Source organism: Rhinopithecus bieti, unplaced genomic scaffold (genome assembly GCF_001698545.2).
Source record: "Rhinopithecus bieti isolate Rb0 unplaced genomic scaffold, ASM169854v2 scaffold_24306, whole genome shotgun sequence".
In the NCBI taxonomy this organism is placed as follows: Eukaryota; Metazoa; Chordata; class Mammalia; order Primates; family Cercopithecidae; genus Rhinopithecus; species Rhinopithecus bieti.
The window spans coordinates 1,329,029-1,351,531 of record NW_016811898.1 but is presented as its reverse complement, the minus strand read 5'-3'; the positions used below and the strand labels follow the sequence as shown (position 1 = coordinate 1,351,531).

At 45.3% G+C, this 22,503-nt stretch overlaps 1 protein-coding gene and 1 pseudogene across 1 annotated transcript in view; both read right to left on the bottom strand.

Annotated features, from left to right (window-relative positions):
• The window catches only part of TXNRD1 (thioredoxin reductase 1), a 134,619-nt gene that overhangs the window by 59,529 nt on the left and 52,587 nt on the right, over positions 1-22,503 (bottom strand). Inside the window, 1 exon segment of the mRNA XM_017895322.1 lies at positions 496-605. Within this exon segment, the coding sequence (XP_017750811.1) occupies positions 496-605 (110 nt within the window).
• Positions 17,027-17,624, bottom strand: LOC108544268 (60S ribosomal protein L28-like; annotated as a pseudogene).

The window sequence follows — 22,503 nt, the reverse complement described above, 5'->3', positions numbered from 1 at the left end:
GTGAAACCCCATCTCCATTAAAATTACAAAAAAAATTAGCCGGGCGTGATGGTGGGCGCCAGTAGTCCCAGCTACTCGGGAGGCTGAGGCCGGAGAATGGCGTGAACCCGGGAGGTGGAGCTTGCAGTGAGCCGAGATCGGGCCACTGCACTTCAGTCTGGGCGACAGAGACTCCGTCGGGGGGAGGGGGGGTAATTTATTTACAACTCGGAGGGAAAGAGGAAGGGGAAATAGGAGAAAAAGGACATTTTTAAAAAGCTATTTTAAAAGATGAAAATCGTTAGAAATTTCAAGTTTCCCGGGATGTGAAATTTGTCCAACGTCTGATCAACTTCGATTAACACATGCGCTAGCCCACAAGCGTTTTTTCGTCATTTCCCAGCGCTGCGTCCCGTTTGGAGGGTCACATCCACGCTGGCTTTAAAGGCAGGCTGTGACCACGCTGGGCTCAACGAGCTCATCCCCCGTTTAAAAAGGCACGTTACTCTCTCCTACCTGCAGGGTTGGACCATGGCCGCCTATCTTTCTCTGTTTCACAAACACAATGGGCAGATCGGTTTCCGCGGCCAATTCCGAGAGCGTTCCTTCCAGGGCCCGACCGTACTCTGTGGCACAAAAGCAGAGCGGGGCGTGTAAGGTACTTCTACCCCAAGGCAGGCGGGAACTGCGCCGGGGGCGGGGCTTCCGTCCCGGCCCTGCAGGCACCGCGTGCCCTCGGGTGACTCCCTTGCAAGTTAGCATGACTTGCTGCATTTCTGACAAAGGCTAAAACTCACACTTAAGCTTGGAGTCTGACCCCGGCAAATCCGCACACTGGCTGAAAACTGGGCCTCAAGGCTAGCTATAAACGTCAGAGTTCTAGTCAGAGTTAACTCATTGCACTGCTCCGCTAAAATTAAATGTCCTACTTTCCCGGTAAATCCCGAATTCAGAAAAGCTTCAAAAAAGAAGCTTAATACACATTTATCTCAACTTTAACAAAACACCTCCCAATTTGATCTTTCTTTGAACTCTGCATCTATACTGAATGCCAAAATCCAACTCCAATGTTTCCTTGACATTTGAAACCGTGGAGCAAAATAAAGAACACTCTGCCTATCTGCTGCTTTCTTAAAAAGAATCCTGAACTATATACGACAGTACAGATGAAACTAGGCACTAACGGTAAAATTTCACAAAGGGGTGAACTCAGTGGAGCATAGAGATTCCACAGTTACACTGACATGAGGCCTATTCATGAGACATAAATCACACCAACATTCAAAAGTATAGCTGCTTATTTGGGAGGCCAAGGCGAGTGGATCATGAGGTCAGAAGTTCAAGACCAGCCTGGCCAAGATGGTGAAACCCTGTCTCTACCAAAAATACAAAAATTAGCCGGGCGCGGTGGCAGGTGCCTGTAATCACTCGGGAGGCTGAGGCAGGAGAATCGCTTGAACCCGGGGGACGGAGGTTGCAGTGAGCCAAGATTGTATCACTGCACTTCAGCCTGGACGACAGAATGAGGCTCCGTCTCCAAAAAAAAAAAAAAAAAGGATAGCTGCTTAATGGTAATAATGGTAGCTAACATATCTATACTGCTTCACATATATTTACATTTCATTTCAACTTCACAACCACTCTACAAGTAGGTATTACCAGGCCCAACTTACAGACAGGGAAACAGGTACAGAAAAGCTAAGAAACTTGTCCAAGCTCAAGGAGCTACTCAACAGCAGAGGCAGGATTCAAATCCAGGCAATGTGGTCCACGGTCTTAATCACTATCCTGCACTGCCTGAGAGAGTGAGGAAGCCCTTGGGTCGTCGTCGCCGCCCCATTTAATAGTCTGTGTCCAGCTGGGCACGCCACTTGATCTTTCCCAGCCTTGCTTTCCCCACTTGTAAAAACATGGAGACCCCATGTGTTTTGCCAGCGTCTCAGGATTTCTGAGGATTAAATGGTGTGAAAATTCCTGGAGAAGCATTCTTACATAGTTATACTTTCTTAATGCTGTCAAGGATCTGTCAGTCCACTCAACACATTGTCATCTACATTTCAAGACTCAGGCTCTGTAAGAAACGATACAATACCCATTTTCTCCACTGTTCTGCAAATTATCTCTACAAAGAGCAAGAGGAAGGAAACCGCCAGCCTACAGGTGCCGGTCTCACCTACCACATGCTGACGCTTTGTAAGACCGGGTCGAAACCGCACACGCCACGAAGCTGCCTGGGTTTGGAAAAGCCTCCCCGTCTGCTCAGACACGCCTTAAAATATCTCCCTTTCCCCGAGACGCACACTGCTCCCCACAGGCGCAATGCTGTAGTCCCCGCCGGCAGGCCGTCCCCCGCGTGCTCCCATCCCTGGGCTTGCGGCTTTGTCTGGTTTCACGCGACGCAGAGCTTACAAGAATTTGAGAATGATGAAGACATCAGGCACTCCTTCAGGACTCGACCACCTTTCTCTCCGCCGCAAATGCTGGACTGAAGGAAACTGAGGTGAAAGGGTTGCTGTTTCCTAATGGCTACGAGAAGCCACGCCCTGCGCCGAGCGGGCGGGCTAACTGCCAGAGTCAGAATGACAAAGCAGAAATCCACTCCTCGTGCAGCCCTGGCAACCTATGCTAATTGGCTTAGCAAGCTGAGAGCTCCTAATTGGGTGACACCACATCCTCTGCCTGCTCATAGCCGCCCCCAACGTAAGAACAGAGCAAAAAAACAATTTAAGGCAATTCTGGAACCAAATCTGGAGTAAGTGTGTTTTTACTGAAGAAACTATACTATACCCTAAGGCAGTAGCTCCAGAACTTTGCTAGCTGTTGTCATCACGTTAGGGTCTTTAGAATCCTAGTGCCTGGCTCCCACCCCTAGACATTCTGATGTCATTGGTGTGGAGTGTGACCTGGGCCTCTGCGTTTAAAAGAAAAAAAAACAAACTCCAAGGTGATTCGAGTTGGCAGCAAAGTTTGGGACCCACTGCCCTAAGGTCATGGATTAGTCAGTTTGGTAATCCCCTAAAGGAAGTTATTAGGCTTTTGAAAAGAAACGTGGAGTTCATCCTGACTAATCCTGAAAAGAAATGACAAATTCTCAGGAACACACCCAACTTCCCCTGAGAGCACCTCTTCTTTATCAGACTCTGAGTTTGGTTTTTATTGTTTAAGAAAAACTGAATGTCTTTTAACTCCAGCCGCACCCAGCCACCTGCTGCTACTAAGGTGAGCCATTCTCTCTCATGCTTCCCTTCTCTTACTCATGTTCTTACTCAACACCACACACTAGCAGGGTATGCATATTTGCTGAATAAATACATAATAACTGAATGAATGAATGAATGAATCCATGAATGAATGAATGTCTTTCCCACTTCTTTGGATAATGCCAGATTGAAGCACTCTCAGGTGAGAGCGTTGCAGGCTCCTAACGGCTAGCAGAAGCCACATTCCCTCTAAACAGGCAACCGCTGCCAGGTCCTGCCAGGTCCTTCCAAGGTGAAACTCAGAGGCTTGGTTTAGCTTCCTCACCCTCTAAAGGGGCACACACACACACACACACACTACACACACTAACATGACACTTCCCCTGTAAGGCGATTATTGACATGAGTGTTTCACCTGATTCTGGAGTCCATAGAACAGAGAATGGATCTAGTACATGGGTGTTCAGGAAACAATGTGATTTATGGAGGAAAGAAGGAAAAACATGAAAAGACTGGGTCTAAGGGAGAACACAAAACATTTACTCCTGGCTCCCAAGCCAAGTTCTGTATTAATCATTGTATATGCCTTTATCTCATTTAGTCTACACAATGACCCATGAACCAGAGTCATAAATTCCTCATTCTTAGAAATATCGAAAATACACCTTATTTCAAAAGCATGACTTAGGACACAGAAGGATCATTTAATTTGAAATAATGTACTAAAAGCAAGTAATAAGGATTGATATGAAGAGCCTTGCCATTAAAAGCATCTTATATAGACAGCTCAGAGTGGTCTATATAAGATGTTAATATTTTCTACCGGCATTCCAAAACAGGCTAGATAAGGCATTTTAACTTCACATTGTTCCTAAGTGAGCAAATTATAGCAAAGATGCCCAGAGTAGCACCATGTAGTTATTTTTCTTTTAAGTTAAAAATCACCATTTTAAAACTATCTTCTTTTCTTTCAAATCGTTCTTGCTGCTGTTAAGGGCCTAGATGCCTTACCCTTGTCATGAATTCTCAAGGAAAATCTCCTTAGTTCTATTTAGTTGCTGGTTAACGGAGAAACCTCATCTTCTTCCATCATTTCTCATCATGCAGCAATTTATTTATTTATTTGTTTGTTTGTTTGACAGTCTCTTGCTCTGTTGCCCTGGCTGGAAAGCAGTGGTGCATCTCAGCTCACTGCAACCTCCATCTCCCGGGTTCCAGCGATTCTCATGCCTCAGCCTCCCAAGTAGCTGGGACTACAGGCATGCACCACCACACTTCGCTAATTTTTTGTCTTTTTGGTAGAAATGGGGTTTCAACATGTTGGCCAGGGTGGTCAAACTCCTGGTCTCAAGAGATCTGTCTGCCTCAGCCTCCCAAAGTGCTGGGATTACAGGTGTGAGCCACCGTGCCTGACTGTAGCAAATCATAAACATAAAATATTTTAATCATACATTTTGCATCTCTTGACTGGGTTCATTCTTCCTTTTGAGAATTATCTTCCCTCCCTAAGGACCTAGTCCTTCAAAGCTCATTTGAAACGTCACCTCCTCTGGGACTCTTCCTGGATTTCCAACCAGTATGAATTGCACCTTCCCTCTTCTTTGTCCCCCAAATACCTAATAATAATTACAAATATTCTACAAGAGCTTTGGATAGGCAAACCCTTGTTTATTTTGTCTTTACAGAATCTGGTATACAGTAGGTACTCAGAAAATACTGGAAATAGACCTCTCTATGTTCCTGAACTGTCATCTAAGCTATAATAAATTTATGCAGGTGTTTGATAAAGGCTCCTATTGTATTAAACTACTGTTCTACCTATAATAAGCCTTTCTCTCATACATACACACACACACACACACACACACACACACACACACACACATACACCATACTGAGCTAGAATAATCTTTCTAACACCTAAATCTTCTTTACTCAAACCTTCAGTAGCTATCTAGGGCCCTCAAGATGAAGTCTAAACTTCTCAGTCACGTTGACATGGCAAGGCCCACCCTTGCTGAACCTAGCTGTCCACATATTCTGTACTCCATTTAAAGCAGCAAAACATTGCTGAAGGAAACACAGAAATTAAAAGTGATTTCACTTTAAAGTCAAGACCACAAACTTCTAATGCGTCCTCAATGTTGCCCAGCAATCCTTTGCATCCCCGGAATATTTTTTTTCTCAGGATCCAAAATGACTGTTTCACATGTTTCTGTGTTTCCTCAAACTTCTAATGCCCCTACACCTTGCATTAGCTCATGACCTACTTTCTACTTTAAGAAAATAGCATCAATCAGACAGAACTCCCTTAAATTTTCCTCTCAACCAGCAAGCTGCCATATTCTCTGCCTTCACTCTTATTATTTCCTGATGAGTGAGAAAAAAAGTGGTAGGCAGTGAAGTCAGAGGAACAGCGAGAGGTCAGACCCATCATCAGGCCATAGTCAGGATTTTGGATTTCATTTTATTTTATTTTTATTTATTTATTTATTTAGAGAGAGAGTTTTGTTCTTGTTGCCCAGGCTGGAGTACAATGGCACTATCTCGGCTCACCACAACCTCTGCCTCCCACGTTCAAGTGATTCCCTAAAGCCTCCTCAGTAGCTGGGATTACAGGCATGCACCATCAAGACCGACTAATTTTGTATTTTTAGTAGAGACGGGGTTTCTCCATGTTGGTCAGGCTGGTCTCGAACTCCCGACCACAGGTGATCTGCCCGTCTCGGCCTCCCAAAGTGCTGGGATTACAGGCGTGAACCACCGCGCCCAGCCTGGATTTCATTTTAAATGTGTTAAGAAATCACAGTGTGAGGTGCAGTGGCTCACGCCTGTAATCCCAGCACTTTGGGAGGCCGAGGCAGGTGGATCACGAGTTCAGGAGTGCGAGGCCAGCCTGGCCAACATGGCGAAACCCTGTCTCTACTAAAAAGACAAAAAATAGCTGGGCATGGTGGTGGGCGCCTATAATTGCAGCTACTTGGGAGGTTGAGGCAGGAGAATCGCTTGAACCTGGGAGGCGGAGGGTGCAGTGAGCCAAGATCGTGCCGTTGCACTCCAGCCTGGGCAGCAAGAGCAAGACTCCATCTCAAAAAAAACAAAAACAAAAACAAAAAAACAAACAGAGTGTAAAGAGAAGAGAAGGAGATGATTGTTGTACATTCAAAGAATTGCTCAGTTGTGTGGAGAATAGTGAAGGCCAACTTCACATGTGTATGGATTCTCATCTTTTATTTCCTTCTTAATATTAAAGAATGAACATCACTCTTGAAATTAGCCTCCCCCTCTGGCATCATCAATTGCTTGTTCTCTACCTGATCACTTACATCATCATACAAATGCAATGTTGTTTTACCATTTTAAAAAAGCCTCCCGACCTGATGCAGTAACTTACATCTGTAATCCCAGCATGTTGGGAGGCTAAGGCAGGAGGACTGCTTCCCAGCAGTTCAAGACTAGTGTGCACAACATAGCAAGACCTTGTCTCTACAAAAAAATTATAAAAGTCAACCAGGTGTGGTGGTACCTGCCTGTAGTCCAAGCCACTTGGAAGGCTGAGGTGGGAGGATCACTTGAGCCCAGGAGTTCGAAGCTGCAGTAAGCCATGATCGTGCCACTGCTCTTCAGCCTGGATGACAGAGCAAAACTGTCTCCACAAAGAAAGAAAAGGCTCTCATGATCCCATGTGCCCCAACCCTTGTAGTTACCACCACCCCATTTCATTGCTCTCCTTCACACGCACACACACAAAGCTTCTCTGTCGCCCGGACTGGAGTGCAGTGGCCAGATCTCAGCTCACTGCAAGCTCCGCCTCCCGGGTTTACGCCATTCTCCTGCCTCAGCCTCCCGAGTAGCTGGGACTACAGGCGCCCGCCACCTCGCCCAGCTAGTTTTGTATTTTAGTAGAGACGGGGTTTCACCGTGTTAGCCAGGATGGTCTCGATCTCCTGACCTCGTGATCCGCCCGTCTCGGCCTCCCAAAGTGCTGGGATTACAGGCTTGAGCCACCGCGCCCGGCCAAGAGTTCTTTTTACCTTGAAGAATAAAGTAGGGTAGGGAAGTCAGGAAAGATCTCAGAATGTGATGCTTGAGCAGAGCCCAGAGTGCTATGAGGGAACAGGCCATGAGAGTATCTAGGGAAGAAATCTTTCTAAGCAGAGGAAAGAGGAGGTACTTATGAAAGCTCATCATAAAATTGGGTCATTCTTGTCATACCCAACTAAGTCAGAGCCAAGGTGCTAGGGGGAAAAGCATTCAGGATACAAAACATTGCTCCAAGAATGTAATTCTCTGCAAGCCTGACTGCTGAAACTGCCTGTTGTAACCCGAGACCAGCTTTATCTATAAATGCTAAGATAATTTGCTGAAACTGTAGGACTAATTTTGCCCACTGCTATCACTCACCAGAGCTTGCCAGCTCCCCAAACCCTAACTAGTCCCAAAGAACTTTCTTGAAGAGCAATATGTAACATCTCTCCTATTTCTAAAACCTCTAACCTTCTCTTTGTTCTTCGGACATACTGAAGACCACCCTGTCTGCATATATGTCCCAAATTGCTATTCTTTCTTTCCAAATAAAAAATTTTAATTTAGAGACTTGTCTCTACATTTTTATTCTGGCTTCAACATACTAAAGCCCTAAGCTAGGAGTCTGCTTGACTTATCCAAGAATCTACAAAGTAACCAGTATGTCTAAAACCTAATGAGTGAGAAAAAAAAGTGGTAGGAAGTGAGGTCAGAGGAATAGCCAGGGGTCACATCTATCATCAGGCCATAGTCAGGATTTTGGATTTCATTTTAAATGAGGTAAGACGCCAGAGTGTGAAGAGAAGGAAATTATTGTTGTATGATAAAATAATTGCTCAGTTGTGTGGAGAATAGGCTAAGGAGGGCAGGGACTTAAAAGTGGAGATATGGTGGGGCGTGGTGGCTCATGCATGTAATCCCAGCACTTTGGCAGGCTGAGGCGGACGGATCACGAGGTCAGGAGATCAAGACCAGCCTGGCTAACACAGTGAAACCCCATCTCTACTAAAAATACAAAAAATTAGCCGGGCGTGGTGCCAGGCGCCTGTAGTCCCAGCTACTGGGGAGGCTGAGGCAGAGGAATGGTGTGAACCTGGGAGGTGGAGCTTGCAGTTAGCCGAGATCCCACCACTGCACTCCAGCCTGGGTGACAGAGTGAGATTCCGTCTCAAAAAAAAAAAAAAAAAGTAAAGGTATACAGACCTGCTAGGACATTACTGTGCTGGTCCAAGCTAGAGATGATGCTACAGATGACAAAGGCTGACTAGTGAGGTTAAAAAATACATTTGAAGGTAAAGCTAATTGTACAGATTTATGTTATACAGTTGTACAGATGGATGGAATAAGAAATGTAAGAGAAAGAGAATCAATGATAACTCTAGATTTCTGGCTTTAGCAATGGGGTAAATGATGGCACTCTTCAAGGAAAAGCAGGAACACCCAGAGGGAAGGAAGAAAGATGGGAGGTGGGGGAAAACAATAGTTTGGGACAAATCCATAGTATGGGTTAAGAGATCTATTATTTATCCAAATGGAGAGGTTGACTAAGCAGTTGGATATGTAAGTATGGAGTTCAAGGGAGAAGTCAAGGCTAGAAATAAATATTTGGTGTCAAATATAAAAGATATTTAATACCATGTGTATTAGTCACAGTTCTTCAGAGAAACAAGACCAATAGGATACATGTATAGAGAGACAGCTTTTTGTTTTTTTGTTTTGTTTTGTTTTGTTTTTGTTTTAAGAATTGACTCACACAGTTGTGAGGGCTGATAAGTCTGAAAACTCCAAGGCTGGCCAATAGGCTAGAAATTCAAGCAGGAGTTGATGTGGCAATCTTGAGACTAAAGGCGGTCTGGGTGCAGAATTGCTTCCTCCTTGGAAACCTCCGTCTTTTCTCTAAGGCCTTCAACTAATTGGATGAAGCCCATCCACATTATGGATGGTCATTAGCTTTACTCAAAGACTACTGATTTCATTGTAATCACATCTAAAAAGTACCTTCACAGCAACATCTGTGCTTTTATCTGCCAAACAACTGGGCACCATATGCTAGCCAAGTTGACACATACAATTAACTGTCACTCCATGGGACTAGATGAAATTACCCAGGAGTTAATGTATTTAGAGAAATAAAGATGGCCCAGGACAGAGCCCTGGCATGCTCAAACTGCAAAAGGGGAAAAGGATCCAGCAATGGAGCCTAAGAAAGAGCTGGAGGGAGGTAGGAGGAAAACCAAGACTGTGTGGTGTCTCAGAAGCCAATGAAGAAGTGCTCCAAAAAGGAAGATCAACTATTTCAAGTGCTGCCAAGAAATCCTATAAGGTAAGGGCTGAGTCATGGAGGTCACTTATGAAAATAATGGGAGGTAAGAAATCCTAATTAGAAGAAGTTCAGCAAGAAATAGAAAATAAGGGGCCGGGTGCAGTGGCTCACGCCTGTAATCCCAGCACTTTGGGAGGCCGAGGTGGGCGGATCATGACGTCAGGAGATCGAGACCATCCTGGTGAACATGGCGAAACCCCATCTCTACTAAAAATACAAAAAAAATTAGCAGGGCGTGGTGGCGGGCGCCTGTAGTCCCAGCTTCTAGGGAGGCTGAGGCAGGAGAATGGCGTGAACCCAGGAGGCGGCGGAGCTTGCAGTGAGCGGAGATCGCGCCACTGCACTCCAGCCTGGGCGACAGAGCGAGACTCTGTCTCAAAAAAAAAAAAAAAGAAATAGAAAATAAGGAAATGGACGGAGTAAGTATAGCCAACTCTTAAAGGGTTTTGCTATAAAAACAAAACAAAACAAAAAAATAGGAAAGGAGCTAAAGAGGGATGTAGGATAGAGGAAGATTTTTTTTTTTTTTTTTTTTTTTTTTTTGAGACAGAGTCTCGTTCTGTCACTCAGGCTGGAGTGCAGAGGCACGATCTCAGCTCATTGCAACCTCTGCCTCCTGGGTTCAAGCAATTCTCCTGCCTCAGCCTCCCGAGTAGCTGGGACTACAGGCGCACACCACCACACCCAGCTAATTTTTGTATTTTCAGTAAAGGTGGGGTTTCACCATGTTGGCCAGGCTGGTCTTGAACTCCTGACCTTGTGATCCACCTGCCTCGGCCTCCTAAAGTGCTGGGATTACAGGCATGAGCCACTGTGCCTGGCCAGACTTTTTTTTTTGGTTTGTCTAAGAAGGAAATTATTACAGCACGTTTTTATGCTAAAGGAATAATCCAGTAGAGGGAACTTTGGCAACTTCCAAAGAAGGAGCAAAAAGAGATCATTGCAGAACCAAAGTCCATTGAATATACACTTATTATGCAGCGTAGACTTTGAAGTCAAATCCAGGTTGTATTATTAACTACACAGCCAAGTTACTCAGCCTCTCTGCTTCTTCATCTTCTTTCTACAAGGCCCTTTGTGGTCCTTCCACCCCTTCATCTCACCCAAACCTCCCCTCAAGCCCCACGATCCAGTCATTAGTTTGCTTTCAGTCCCTGTAATTACTGTGCTCCCTCCCACCACAGGGCTTTGCTGACTTCCAAGCATTGAGCAAACCTAGTTTGAACAGGTTTTCCTTGGGAAAACCAACAGAGAAGTCATATCCCCCTATGAAATGTTTCCATCTTACCATGTATTCTTTCTGCCTAGTACTTATCACAATTGCAATCATACTTTTATGAGTATTTGATCAATGTCCGCCTCCCCCACTGTAGAATAGCACAGTCCAAGAGGACTTTCTGTGGTGATGAAAATGTTCTAAATCTACACTGTCCAACCCAATAGCCACTCACCACGTGTGACTATTAAGTACATAAAAGATGGCTAGTACAGGTGTGGATGTGAAGTTCTTATGTTGTTTAAGTTCAATTAATATAGATGAACATAGCCACATGTGATCAGGGACCAGGATTAGTTATGCTCACCATCATATTCCCATCACTTAATATAGTAAGCACACATAGTAATTGATCAGTAAATAATTGTTGAGAGATTAAATCTGTAAAAATACAGATATTACTTAATTTGTAGATTCCATCTTTTTCGCAGAGAAAAGGAGAGAAGCTTTTACATGGTAAATGTTAGGGGTTCCTCAGTTTTATAAAGGTAATTTGGCCTTTAAGAATTTGATTGGGGCTGGGCACGGTGGCTCACACCTGTAATCCCAGCACTTTGGGAGGCCAAGGCGGGTGGATCACCTGAGGTCAGGAGTTTGAGACCAGCCTGGCTAACATGGTGAAACCCCATTTCTACTAAAACTTACAAAAAAAAAAAAAAATTAGCCAGGCATGGTGGCAGGTGCCTGTAATCCCAGCTACTTGAGAGGCTGAGGCAGGAGAATCACTTGAACCTGGGAGACAGGGGTTGCAGTAAGACGAGATTGCATCATTGCACTCCAACCTGGGCAACAGGAGCGGAAACTCCGTCTCAAAAAAAAAAAAAAAATTGATCTATCAGCCGGGTGTGGTGGCTCACACCTGTAATCCCAACACTTTGGGAGGCCTCGGCAGGTGGATCACTTTAGGTCAGGAGTTTGAGACCAGCCTGGCCAACATAGTGAAAACCCAACTCTACTAACATACAAAAAAATTAGCCAAGCATGAGTGGTGGGCACCTGTAATCCCAGCTACTCAGGAGGCTGAGGCAAGAGAATCGCTTGAACCCGGGAGGCAGAGGTTGCAGTGAGCCAAGATTGTGCCACTGAACTCCATCCTGGGCAGCAGAGCGAGATTCCATCTGAAAAAAAAAAAAAAAAAAAAAAAAAAAAAAAGAATTTGATGTATCCCAGAAGGAAGCTGGAATAATAAGTGAGAACATATTGGATAGTCTGAATAAAACAACATCTGTACTATGCCTGGGAGAGTTCCTGGGACATACTAGGTGCTCCAAATGTGGTGGTTCATAAACTTCAATGGGTACAGAGAAGAGAAGTAAATAATGGGATGGAAAAAACGGGGAAAGCTTCATAAAGCAAGTGATTTTTGAACCACAGCTTGAGGAACAATGAGGGCAGCAGTAGTGAGAATGGGAGTAATGCCTAAGAATTTTCAGTGCCCCTATATGCCTGACATAAATCTAGCTCTTACAGGATTCATTTAATCATTACAACAACCCAATGAGGGAGATATTATTATTTCCCCCATTTTACAAATTTTAAAAACTGAGGCATAAAGAGGATAATTATCATGCTCATGGTCACCCAGATTTGATGTCAAAGCTGAGATTGATATGTAGGTCTTGGTTCTTAATGCAGTGCTGTTCTACCTCTAGAGCAGAAATTTTCTAGGCAGATGGAGCAGTATATACAAAAGACATAGTGTCTTTTGGATAGGGATGCAGAAGCATAAAGGGAGATGAAACCAAAAGGTTGGATTCAGTGATTACACCTACGTATGAAATTAGAAACTGAGATTCTAGGAAGTAAAGAATCTTGCCAAAGGTCACAAAGCAGGTAAGTGTTGGAGCTGGGATATAAATCCAAGTGTGCCTATCTCCAAATCCATGGTTTGTCTTACGAATAAATAATATATAGTGAGGAACAGGCTAAAAAGAGGTAAAAGCAACAAGTAAATCTGGTAAATTTGATTTGTAGGGGAAAAAAACCCCTGGTAACTTTCTGATAACAACCAAGGAAAAAAATCATCCATGAAACATCCACCCTGAAAACTCTGGAATCTACTCAGGGGACTATATGACCTGTAGTCATTCTGTCTTTATTTATTTTATTTGCTTGTTTTTTGGAGACAGAATCTTGCTGTGTCATCCAGGCTAGAGTGCAGTGGCGCAATCATAGCTCACCACAGCCTCAAACTCGTGGGCTCAAATGATCCTCACGCCTCAGCTTCCCAAGTAGCTGGCCAGAGGCATACACTACCACGCCTGACTAATTTCTTTCTTTTGAGATAGAGTCCTTGCTCTGTTGCCCAGGCTGGAGTGCAGTGGCATGATCTCAGCTCACTGCAAGCTCCGCCTCCCCGGTTCACGCCATTCTCCTGCCTCAGCCTCCCAAGTAGCTGGGACTACAGGCACCCGCCAGCATATCCAGCTAATTTTTTTTTTTTTTTTTTGGATTTTTAGTAGAGACGGGGTTTCACCCTATTAGCCAGGATGGTCTTGATCTCCTGACCTTGTGATCCACCCGCCTCAGCCTCCCAAAGTGCTGGGATTACGGTTATGAGCCACTGGGCCCGGTCTATGCCTAATTTAAAAAATTTTTTATAGAGACAGGGTCTCACTTTGTTGTCTAGGCTGGTATCGAACTCCTGGGCTCAAACAATCCTCTTACCTTAGTCTCCCAAAGTGCTGGGATTATAGGCATGAGCCACTATGCCCCACTCCTGTCTTTATTTCTTACATCAAGCTATATGAAAGACATCTGTTTACATGTCAGCCACTCTTAGAACCATCACCTATTGAACACCTTTGTGCCAGGAGCTTTACATGTTCTCATTAGTCATCTCAATAAGCCTTTGGAATATGTATTATTATCTCCTTTTACAGATGAGTAACCCAAGGTTAAGTGACTGTCTCAAGAGCCGACAGCTAGTCCAGGATTTACACCTGCACGCTCTTCACTCTACATCACAGTATTATTCACTTGACGGGTTGGTCTTTCTTACCCTGGGATCCGGCACAGTGCCTTTCCCATAATCGGCACTCACTCAAGGTTTGAATTCAACTGGCACTTCAGCAGGCTTTTTACTGTTAGTGAAGCGGAAAAGAGAAGAAAGGGAGTGTAAGGTGTTCTGGTAAACCAGTTCTGAGTGCTGGTGAGGAGGCCCTGATTTGTAGTATTTGCTAATTTCCAGAGTTGAAATATTCCCACTTTGGCTAATTTCAAGCTACCAACCTACTTGCAAAATTCCTTGATGTCTAACAAGGGCTCTCTTGAGCTGGTACAAGCCAGCTCCAGCACACTGCCCAGAAGCTCAAGTCATCAGGTACAAGTTACTTTCACTTCTGTGTCTTCTCTTCACAGCAGCTCTCTATACTTATACTTCACTGCAACCTCAGAAGAATAATGATTGTTCTACCTCTGCTAAAGCTTACCTTTACCAGAGCACTACAACCTATAACCTATCCTAATTCCAAGTGCTCTTAGGGGACCCCACCTTTCTTCAACATCCTCTTCCTATCTTGTATTCAGGCCGTTCAAGCCATTCTGCCTTCAAATGTGCCTAGGTATCCTCTTTTGTAAATCTCTGGGCTAATCCCATAGCATCATCTGGCTTTCTACTAACAAGCAGTATAGCTCAATAGTTATAAGAGCCTGCAATGAAATCACATAACCTGGCTTTTCTGCTGGCAAGCTGCATGCCCTTAGGCAAGTTCTGTTACCTCTCCCTTGTGGTGAGTAAAGGAGTGCCTTCTTTACTCATCTGTAAAATGGTGATAAATAAAGTATCTACACCTTATGTGGTGATTGTGGAGAATGAGATGAGTAAATAGATGTAAAGGATGTGAATAGATGTAAAAGACTCAATAGTTTAGTTATTATAATCATTACGGCCTCATGCATGGTATAAATCCATGATGACCTCAGTGTGGTTAGAAGTTTGGATTTTCCCCTTTTACAAGTTGGTCATTCACAGTAACTGTCAACAAAACATTACAGTGGACACTGATCAAAACTTAACTCAAGGTGGGGTGCAGTGGCTCATACCTGTAATCCCAGCACTTTGGGAGGCAGGTGGATCGCCTGAGGTTGGGAGTTCGAGACCAGCCCCACCAACACGGAGAAACCCCTTCTTTACTAAAAATACAAAATTAGCCAGGCATGGTGGTGCATGCCTGTAATCCCAGCTACTCGGGAGGCTGAGGCAGGAGAATCGCTTGAACCTGGGAGACGGCGGTTGCAGTGAGCCAAGATCACGTCATTGCACTCCTGGGCAACAAGAGCGAAACTTCATCTCCAAAAAAACAAAAAACCTAACTCAAGGAGTAGCATATTCATTTTTGCATTTTACTTTTAATTAGCAGTCTATGGCTAAGCATGCCATTTTCCACAGTGTGTATATTCTCATTACTCAGAGCTTCTCTTTTCTTGTCAGAAGAAAAAAACCATAATTTTCTTTTTTTTTCTTTTTTTTTTTGAGACGGAGTTTTGCTCTTGTTGCCCAGGCTGGAGTGCAGTGGCGCGATCTCGGCTCACTGCAACCAATCTCTACCTCCTGGGTTCAAGCGGTTCTCCTGCCTCAGCCACCCGAGTAGCTGGGATTACAAGCATGCGCCACCACTCCCGGCTAGAAAAACATAATTTTCTTAAACAACTGGCTAAAAGGAGTGAAAGGAGCATGAAAAAATGTCTTTAAAAATTAGTGCCTGCATTCTGCATTACATGTACACACATGCGTAATGTGCACGTGCTAGTACATGCAGAATATTCCCCTTCTGCAATCCATTTGCTTTGGGTCGCTCAGTGTCCCATTTCAATCTTAGAGGAAAGAAAATGGTTTTCATGTAGGAAACCACTGATCAGAAGTACCTCAAGAGGTACAGGCTCCATTCAAGTCAACTCTCAGATGTTTCATCTCATAAAAGTGCAGATCAACCACCCTCACCATCAGCCAAGGAGTTACATACTAATTAGTAGTGGTAAACAGCTATTAGATCCTAAGATGAAAGAAGTGTCATATAGCTTATTATTATTAACCTCTAAATTCTTAAACATTATTAGATAGTTGATCTTGAGAGGAACATCCCCTCTAATTTTCTGACAGCCAAAATCCCAGAATCCTGAGACAGTTGATGGCTACCAGTCGTTAATAGAAAGCTATGGTCACTTCGTGGAGCTGAGCCTGAAGGAGCCTTGGATCTTCCTAACACTCTAGGCCCTGGTTTGAACTGAGAGCGACCTATGTCTCATTAAGAGGCATTCAGACCAATTTCTCCACCCCAAAGACAGAGAAGAACCTTATACTTCTCCACTAGTATATATCTGAATTCCTTTATCTATAGATTTTTTGTTTTTTGTTTGTTTTGTTTTGTTTTTGAGATAGAGTCTCACTTTGTCACCCAGGCTGGAGTGCAGTGTCGCTATCTCACCTCACTGCAATCTCCGCCTTTCAGGTTCAGGCCATTCTCCTGTCTCAGCCTCCCAAGTAGCTGGGACTACAGGTGCCCACCACCACGCCTGGCTAATTTTTAGTATTTTTAGTAGAGACAGAGTTTCACCGTGTTAGCTAGGATGGTCTCAATCTCCTGCCTCGTGATTCCTTGTTTTTTTTTTTTTTTTTTTGAGACAGTCAGCTGACTATTGCTTTGGGGGCAGGGGGCTCAGGAGCTCTTGGTGAGGTGGTCTGCTTCCTCTTCACCATCACAGGCTTCTGGCTGCTGCAGGATGGCACTGGCCCTGCAGAAGGCTGCCATGTGCAGGTTGTTTGGACGAACAGAGGCAAGATGGCGCACTTCCGGGTTCTTCATCACCAACTTTTCCCGCGCGTGCGAAAATGCAGCCGGTGCCCGGGAAGGTGCAGATCAACCGGGCATGCGCCAGGTGACGTCAATCCGAAGAGACCAAGATTTACCTGGTCGCACCTACGGAACGCCCCCGACACGCCCGTGCCCCGCCTATTGCCCTTCCACTCCTAGAAAAGCCACTCACGGTGAACGCGCCACGCGGACTTCCCAGCCCCCACTCCTGTCGGGACTGCATCAGGAACTCCGCCCCAGAGCTCCACTGGGTGACTCTCTTGGCCTCCTTTGCCAGAGGCTGACAGACCTCACCCCCACACCTTCTTCCCTGAAGCTGGGTGACCAAAAATAAATTTGCAGTTTTGCTCCTACCCTTGCCTACTTGCTGGTTCTTTTGTGCTCGCTCTGGTGGTCTTAGAAAAACATATCACAGGTCAGGGCGGTACTTGTTCTTGAGGATCCTGCGTCTGATGCTGCTGAGGGTGGCACAAGCATTCTTGCTTTTTTGTTGCTGTTTATTTTTTTGAGATGGAGTCTCACTCTGTTGCCCAGGCTGGAGTGCAGTGACGCAATCTCGGCTCACCACAACCTCTGCCTCCTGGGTTCAAGTGATTCTCCTGCCTCAGCCTCCTGAGTAGCTGGGACTATAGGCACACGCTACCATGCCCGGCTAATTTTGGTCAGGCTGGTCTCGAACTCCTGATCTCGTGATCCGCCCGCCTCCGCCTTCCAGAAGTGCTGGGATTACAGGCGTGAGCCACCGTGCCTGGCCTGAGCATTCCTGTTGATGGTGGTCTGCACGTAGGAGGTGGCAGGCTTCTGCTGGCTGGATCTCCGCTTCACCACCACGACACCTTTGCTGCAGGCTGTCGGCTCCATGCCCACAGTCTTGCAGTGAATAAGCCCAATGTAGCGGAAGCAGTTGCAGGCTTTCAAGTTATTGGGCTCGGTGCTGTAGGTCTGCTTATTCCTCTTGATCAGGAAACTGGAGCAGTGTCAACCACCCATTGCAGATGTGCAGACATGGCGGCTTCTCTTGCAGCAGCAGCCGGAGATCGAAAAAGTATCTATGGATTTTAAATGTTTTTTTTTTTTTTGAGAGGGAGTCTGGCTCTTGTCGCCCAGGCTGGAGTGCAATGGCATGATCTCAGCTCACCGCAACCTCTGCCTCCCAGGTTCAAGCAATTCTCCTGCCTCAGTGTTTTTTTTTTTGTTTTGTTTTGTTTTGTTTTGTTTTTTGAGGCAGAGTTCACTCTTGTTGCCCAGGCTGGAGTGCAATGGCACCATCTCGGCTCACCACAACCTCCGCCTCCCAGGTTCAAGCAATTCTCCTGCCTCTGCCTCCCTAGTAGCTGGGATTATAGGCATGTGCCACCACGCCCAGCTAATTTTGTATTTTAGTAGAGACAGGGTTTCTCCATGTTGGTCAGGCTGGTCTCGAACTCCCGACCTCAGGTGATCCACCTGCCTCAGCCTCCCAAAGTGCTGGGATTACAGGCGTGAGCCACCGCGTCCGGCCTGCCTCAGTGTTAGATATGAGTTCTAACTTTCTTTTTCAAAGAATCAATATGTCAGTATGTTCAATTCCTTGCCTTCTACTCTTTTTTTCTTTCTTTTTTGAGATGGAATCTCGCTCTGTCGCCCAGGCTGGAATGCAGTGGCACTATCTCAGCTCACTGCAAGCTCCGCCTCCCGGGTTCATGCCATTCTCCTGCCTCAACCTCCCAAGTAGCTGGGACTACAGGCGCCCGCCACCACGCCCAGCTACTTTTTGTATTTTTAGTAGAGACGGGGTTTCACCTTAGCCAGGATGGTCTTGATCTCCTGACCTCGTGATCCAACCGCCTAGGCCTCCCAAAGTACTTGGATTACAGGCATGAGCCACAGTGCTGGGCCTTTTGCCTACTTCTTTTAAACTTAACTTCCTCGTAAATCAACCTTTTGCGATTACCTACTCCACCCAGACTCATTCTGATTACCTGCTCCACCCTAACTCATTCCGATTACCTACCCCACCCTGACTCACTACCTGCTCTGTCATAACAATTTTTCCTGCTAAACCATGCACCCTGTCACTCTCTTTAAATTAGCCAATCGGAATTAGTTTAGCCTGTGCAGTCTAACCCTAGCCAATAGGGGAAGGACACAGCAGCAGGGGCCACATGTGTCAGGGATAAGAACCCCAAGGGAACACCCTTCTATAGAAGTAACTTGCCTTGCTGAGAATTAAAAAGAAAACTTTATATTCAAGTGCTATTTCTTTTGCGGCACTGAAACTTTACTTATAACATCAGCCTCCCAAGTAGCTGGGATTACAGGGACTCGCCACCATGCCCGGCTAATTTTTGTATTTTTAGTAGAGACAGGGATTCACCAGGTTGGCCACTGGGATTACAGGCATGCCTCACTGTGCCCAGCCCTAAATGCTTATTTACTCTTTCTTAAAGTGAATCCAAATACATCTTTCTTTCTAGAGTCTCGCTCTGTTGCTCAGGCTGGAGTGCATTGGCTCAATCTTGGCTCACGGCAACCTCTGCCTCCTGAGTGTCAGGCCTCTGAGCCCAAGTTAAGGCATCACATATATCCCCTGTGACCTGCACATATACATCCAGATGGCCTGAAGCAACTGAAGATCCACAAAAGTGAAAATAGACTTAACTGATGACATTCACCATTGTGATTTGTTTTGCCCCAGCGCGCTAACTGATTCAATGTAGCTTTGTAATCCACCCCGCCCTTCAAGAGGTTCCTTTGTAATCTCCCCCCACCCTTAAGAAGGTCTTTGTAGTTCTCCCCACCCCTTGAGAATGTACTGTGTGAGACCACCCCTGCCTGCAAAAACATTGCTCCTGCAAAACATTGCTCCTAACTCCACCACCTATCCCAAAACCTATAAGAATTAATAATATGGCCAGGCGTGGTGGCTCACGCCTGTAATCCCAGCACTTTGGGAGGCCGAGGTGGGTGGATCACAAGGTCAGGAGATCGAGACCATCCTGGCTAACATGTAAAAAAATACAAAAAAATTAGCCGGGTGTGGTGGTGGGTGCCCATAGTCCCAGCTACTCGGGAGACTGAGGCAGGAGAATGGTGCGAACCTGGGAGGCAGAGCTTGCAGTGAGCTGAGATCGAGCCACTGCACTCCAGCCTGGACGACAGAGTGAGACTCTGTCTCAAAAAAAAAAAAGAACTAATCATAATCCCACCACCCTTTGCTGACTCTCTTTTCAGACTCAACCTGCCTGCACCCAGGTGAAATAAACAGCCTTCCTGCTCACATAAAACCTGTTTGGTGGTCTGTTCACACGGATGTGCATGAAACTGAGTAGCTGAGATTACAGGCTCGTGCCACCACACCTGGCTAATTTTTTTGTATTTTTAGCAGAGACAGGGTTTCAACATGTTGGCCAGGCTGGTCTCAAACTCCTGACCTCAGGTGATCCGCCTGCCTCAGCCTCCCAAAATGCTGGGATTATAGGCGTGAGCCACCATGCCCGGTCTATTTAATCTTTCAATAATCTCAGGAATATCCTGAGACTGTATTGCTATAAAGGAGGCTATATTACCTCCTACTCTGCTTGACAGGATTCAATGTTGACCATTAAGTGGCTTTCCTCCTTTTTGGAGGAAAAACATGCATTAGGCCAGTATTTAGTCATTGCCCTTTCTAAGATTGCAAAGTATTTTCCATCTCACTATCATCAAATAATGACCATATTAAGGTGTTTCTATACTTATGATTTAAACAGGAGACAAATGGACTTACCATGAAAATCTTAGGGCCCCTTAAGAATTATGATAAATCTACTCTGCCCTTGCTCTAGAAATGGAGCAACAACAAAGCCTGAATGACAGCACATCTGTTTACAGCATGGTTTATTTTAAAGCCACTGTTGAGACCCATTACTCAGAACAAAAGACTTTTGAAAATATTCCTGGTCATTGACAGTGCATGTGGTCACCCAAGAGATCTGATGGAGACGTACAAGGAGATGAATGTTGTTTTCATGACTACTAACACAAAACCCACTCTGCAGCCCAGGGATAAAGGAGTAATTTTGACTTTCAAGTCTTATTATTTAAGAAATGCATATTATAAGGCTATAAGTGCCATAGACAGTGATTCCTCTGATGAATCTGGGCAAAGTAAGCTGAAAACCTTCTGGAAAGGATTCACCATTCTAGATGCCATTCAGAACATTCATGATTCATGGGAAAAAGTCAACGTATCAACATTAACAGGAGTTTGGAATAAGGTGATTCCAATCCTTATGAGTGACTTTGATGAATTCAAGACTTCAGTGGAGGAAGTAACTGAAGAAATAGCGGAAATAACAAGAGAACGAGAATTAGAAGAGAAGGCCAGGCATGATGGTGCACATCTAAAATGCTAGCACTTTGGGAGGCCAAGGTAGGAGGATTGCTTGAGCTCAGGAATTCAAGACTAGTCTGGGCAACATAGTGGGACCCTGTCTCTACAAAAAAAATTAAAAATTAGCTGGGTGGGCCAGGCACGGTGGCTCACACCTGTCATCCCAGCACTTTGGGAGGTCAAGGAGGGAGGATCACGAGGTCAGGAAATCGAGACCATCCTCGCCAACATGATGAAACTCCATCTCTACTAAAAACACACAAAAAAATTAGCTGGGCATGGTGGCATGCACCTGTAGTCCCAGCTACTTGGGAGCTTGAGGCAGGAGAATCGCTTGAACCCAGGAGGCAGAGGTTGCTGTGAGCCGAGATCGCGCCACTGTACTCCAGCCTAAGGACAGATTGAGACTCCATCTCAAAAAAAAAAAAAATTAGCTGGGTGTGGTGGCATGTGCCTGTAGTCCCAAGTACTTGAGGGGCTGAGGCAGGAGGATCATTTGAGCCCGGGAGGTTGAGGCCACAGTGAGCCATGACTGCATCACTGCAGCACAGCCTGGGTGACAGAGTGAAACCCTGTCTCAAAAAAAAAAAAAAAAAAAAAAAAAAACACAAAAAAATAGAGTTGATGACATGACTGAATTACTGTAATCTCATGTAAAACTTGAATGGATGAGGAGTGGCTTCTTATGGATGAACAAATAATGATTTTCTAGAGATAGAATCTACTCCTGATGAAGATGCTGTGAACATTGTTGAAATGACAACAAGGGCCAGGCACGGTGGCTTACGCCTGTAATCCCAGCACTTTGGGAGGCCAAGGTAGGCTGGATCACATTAGTTCAGGAGTTTGATACCAGCCTGGCCAACATGGAGAAACCCCATCTCTACTAAAAACACAAAAATTAGCCAGGCGTGGTGGCAGGCACCTGTAATCCCAGCTACTCGGGAGGCTGAGGCAGGACAATCACTTGAACCCGAGAGGCAGAGGTTGCAGTGAGTGGAGATAGTGCCTGGGCAAAAAGAGTGAGACTACGTCTCAAAAAAAAAAAAAAAAAAGAAATGACAACAACAGAGTTATAATATGACATAAATTTAATTGATAAGCAGTGGCAGGGTTTGAGAGGATTGGTTCCAGTTTTGAAAGAAGTTCTACTGTAGGCCAGGCGCGGTGGCTCACGACTGTAATCCCAGCACTTTGAGAGGCCAAGGAGGGTGGATCACATGAGGTCAGGAGTTCGAGACCAGCCTGGCCAACATGGTGAAACCCTGTCTCTACTAAAAATACAAAAATTAACCAGGCATGGTAGTGCAGCCTGTAGTCCCAGCTACTCAGGAGGCTGAGGCAGGATAATTGCTTGAACCTGGGAGGCGGAGGTTGCAGTGAGCTGAGGTTGTGCCACTGTACTCCAGCCTGGGGACAGAGTGATATTCCATTTCTTTTTTTTTTTTTCTTTTTTGAGATGGAGTCTCACTCTGTCACCCAGGCTAGAGTGCGGGGGTGCCATCTTAGCTCAATTCAAGCTCCGCCTCCCG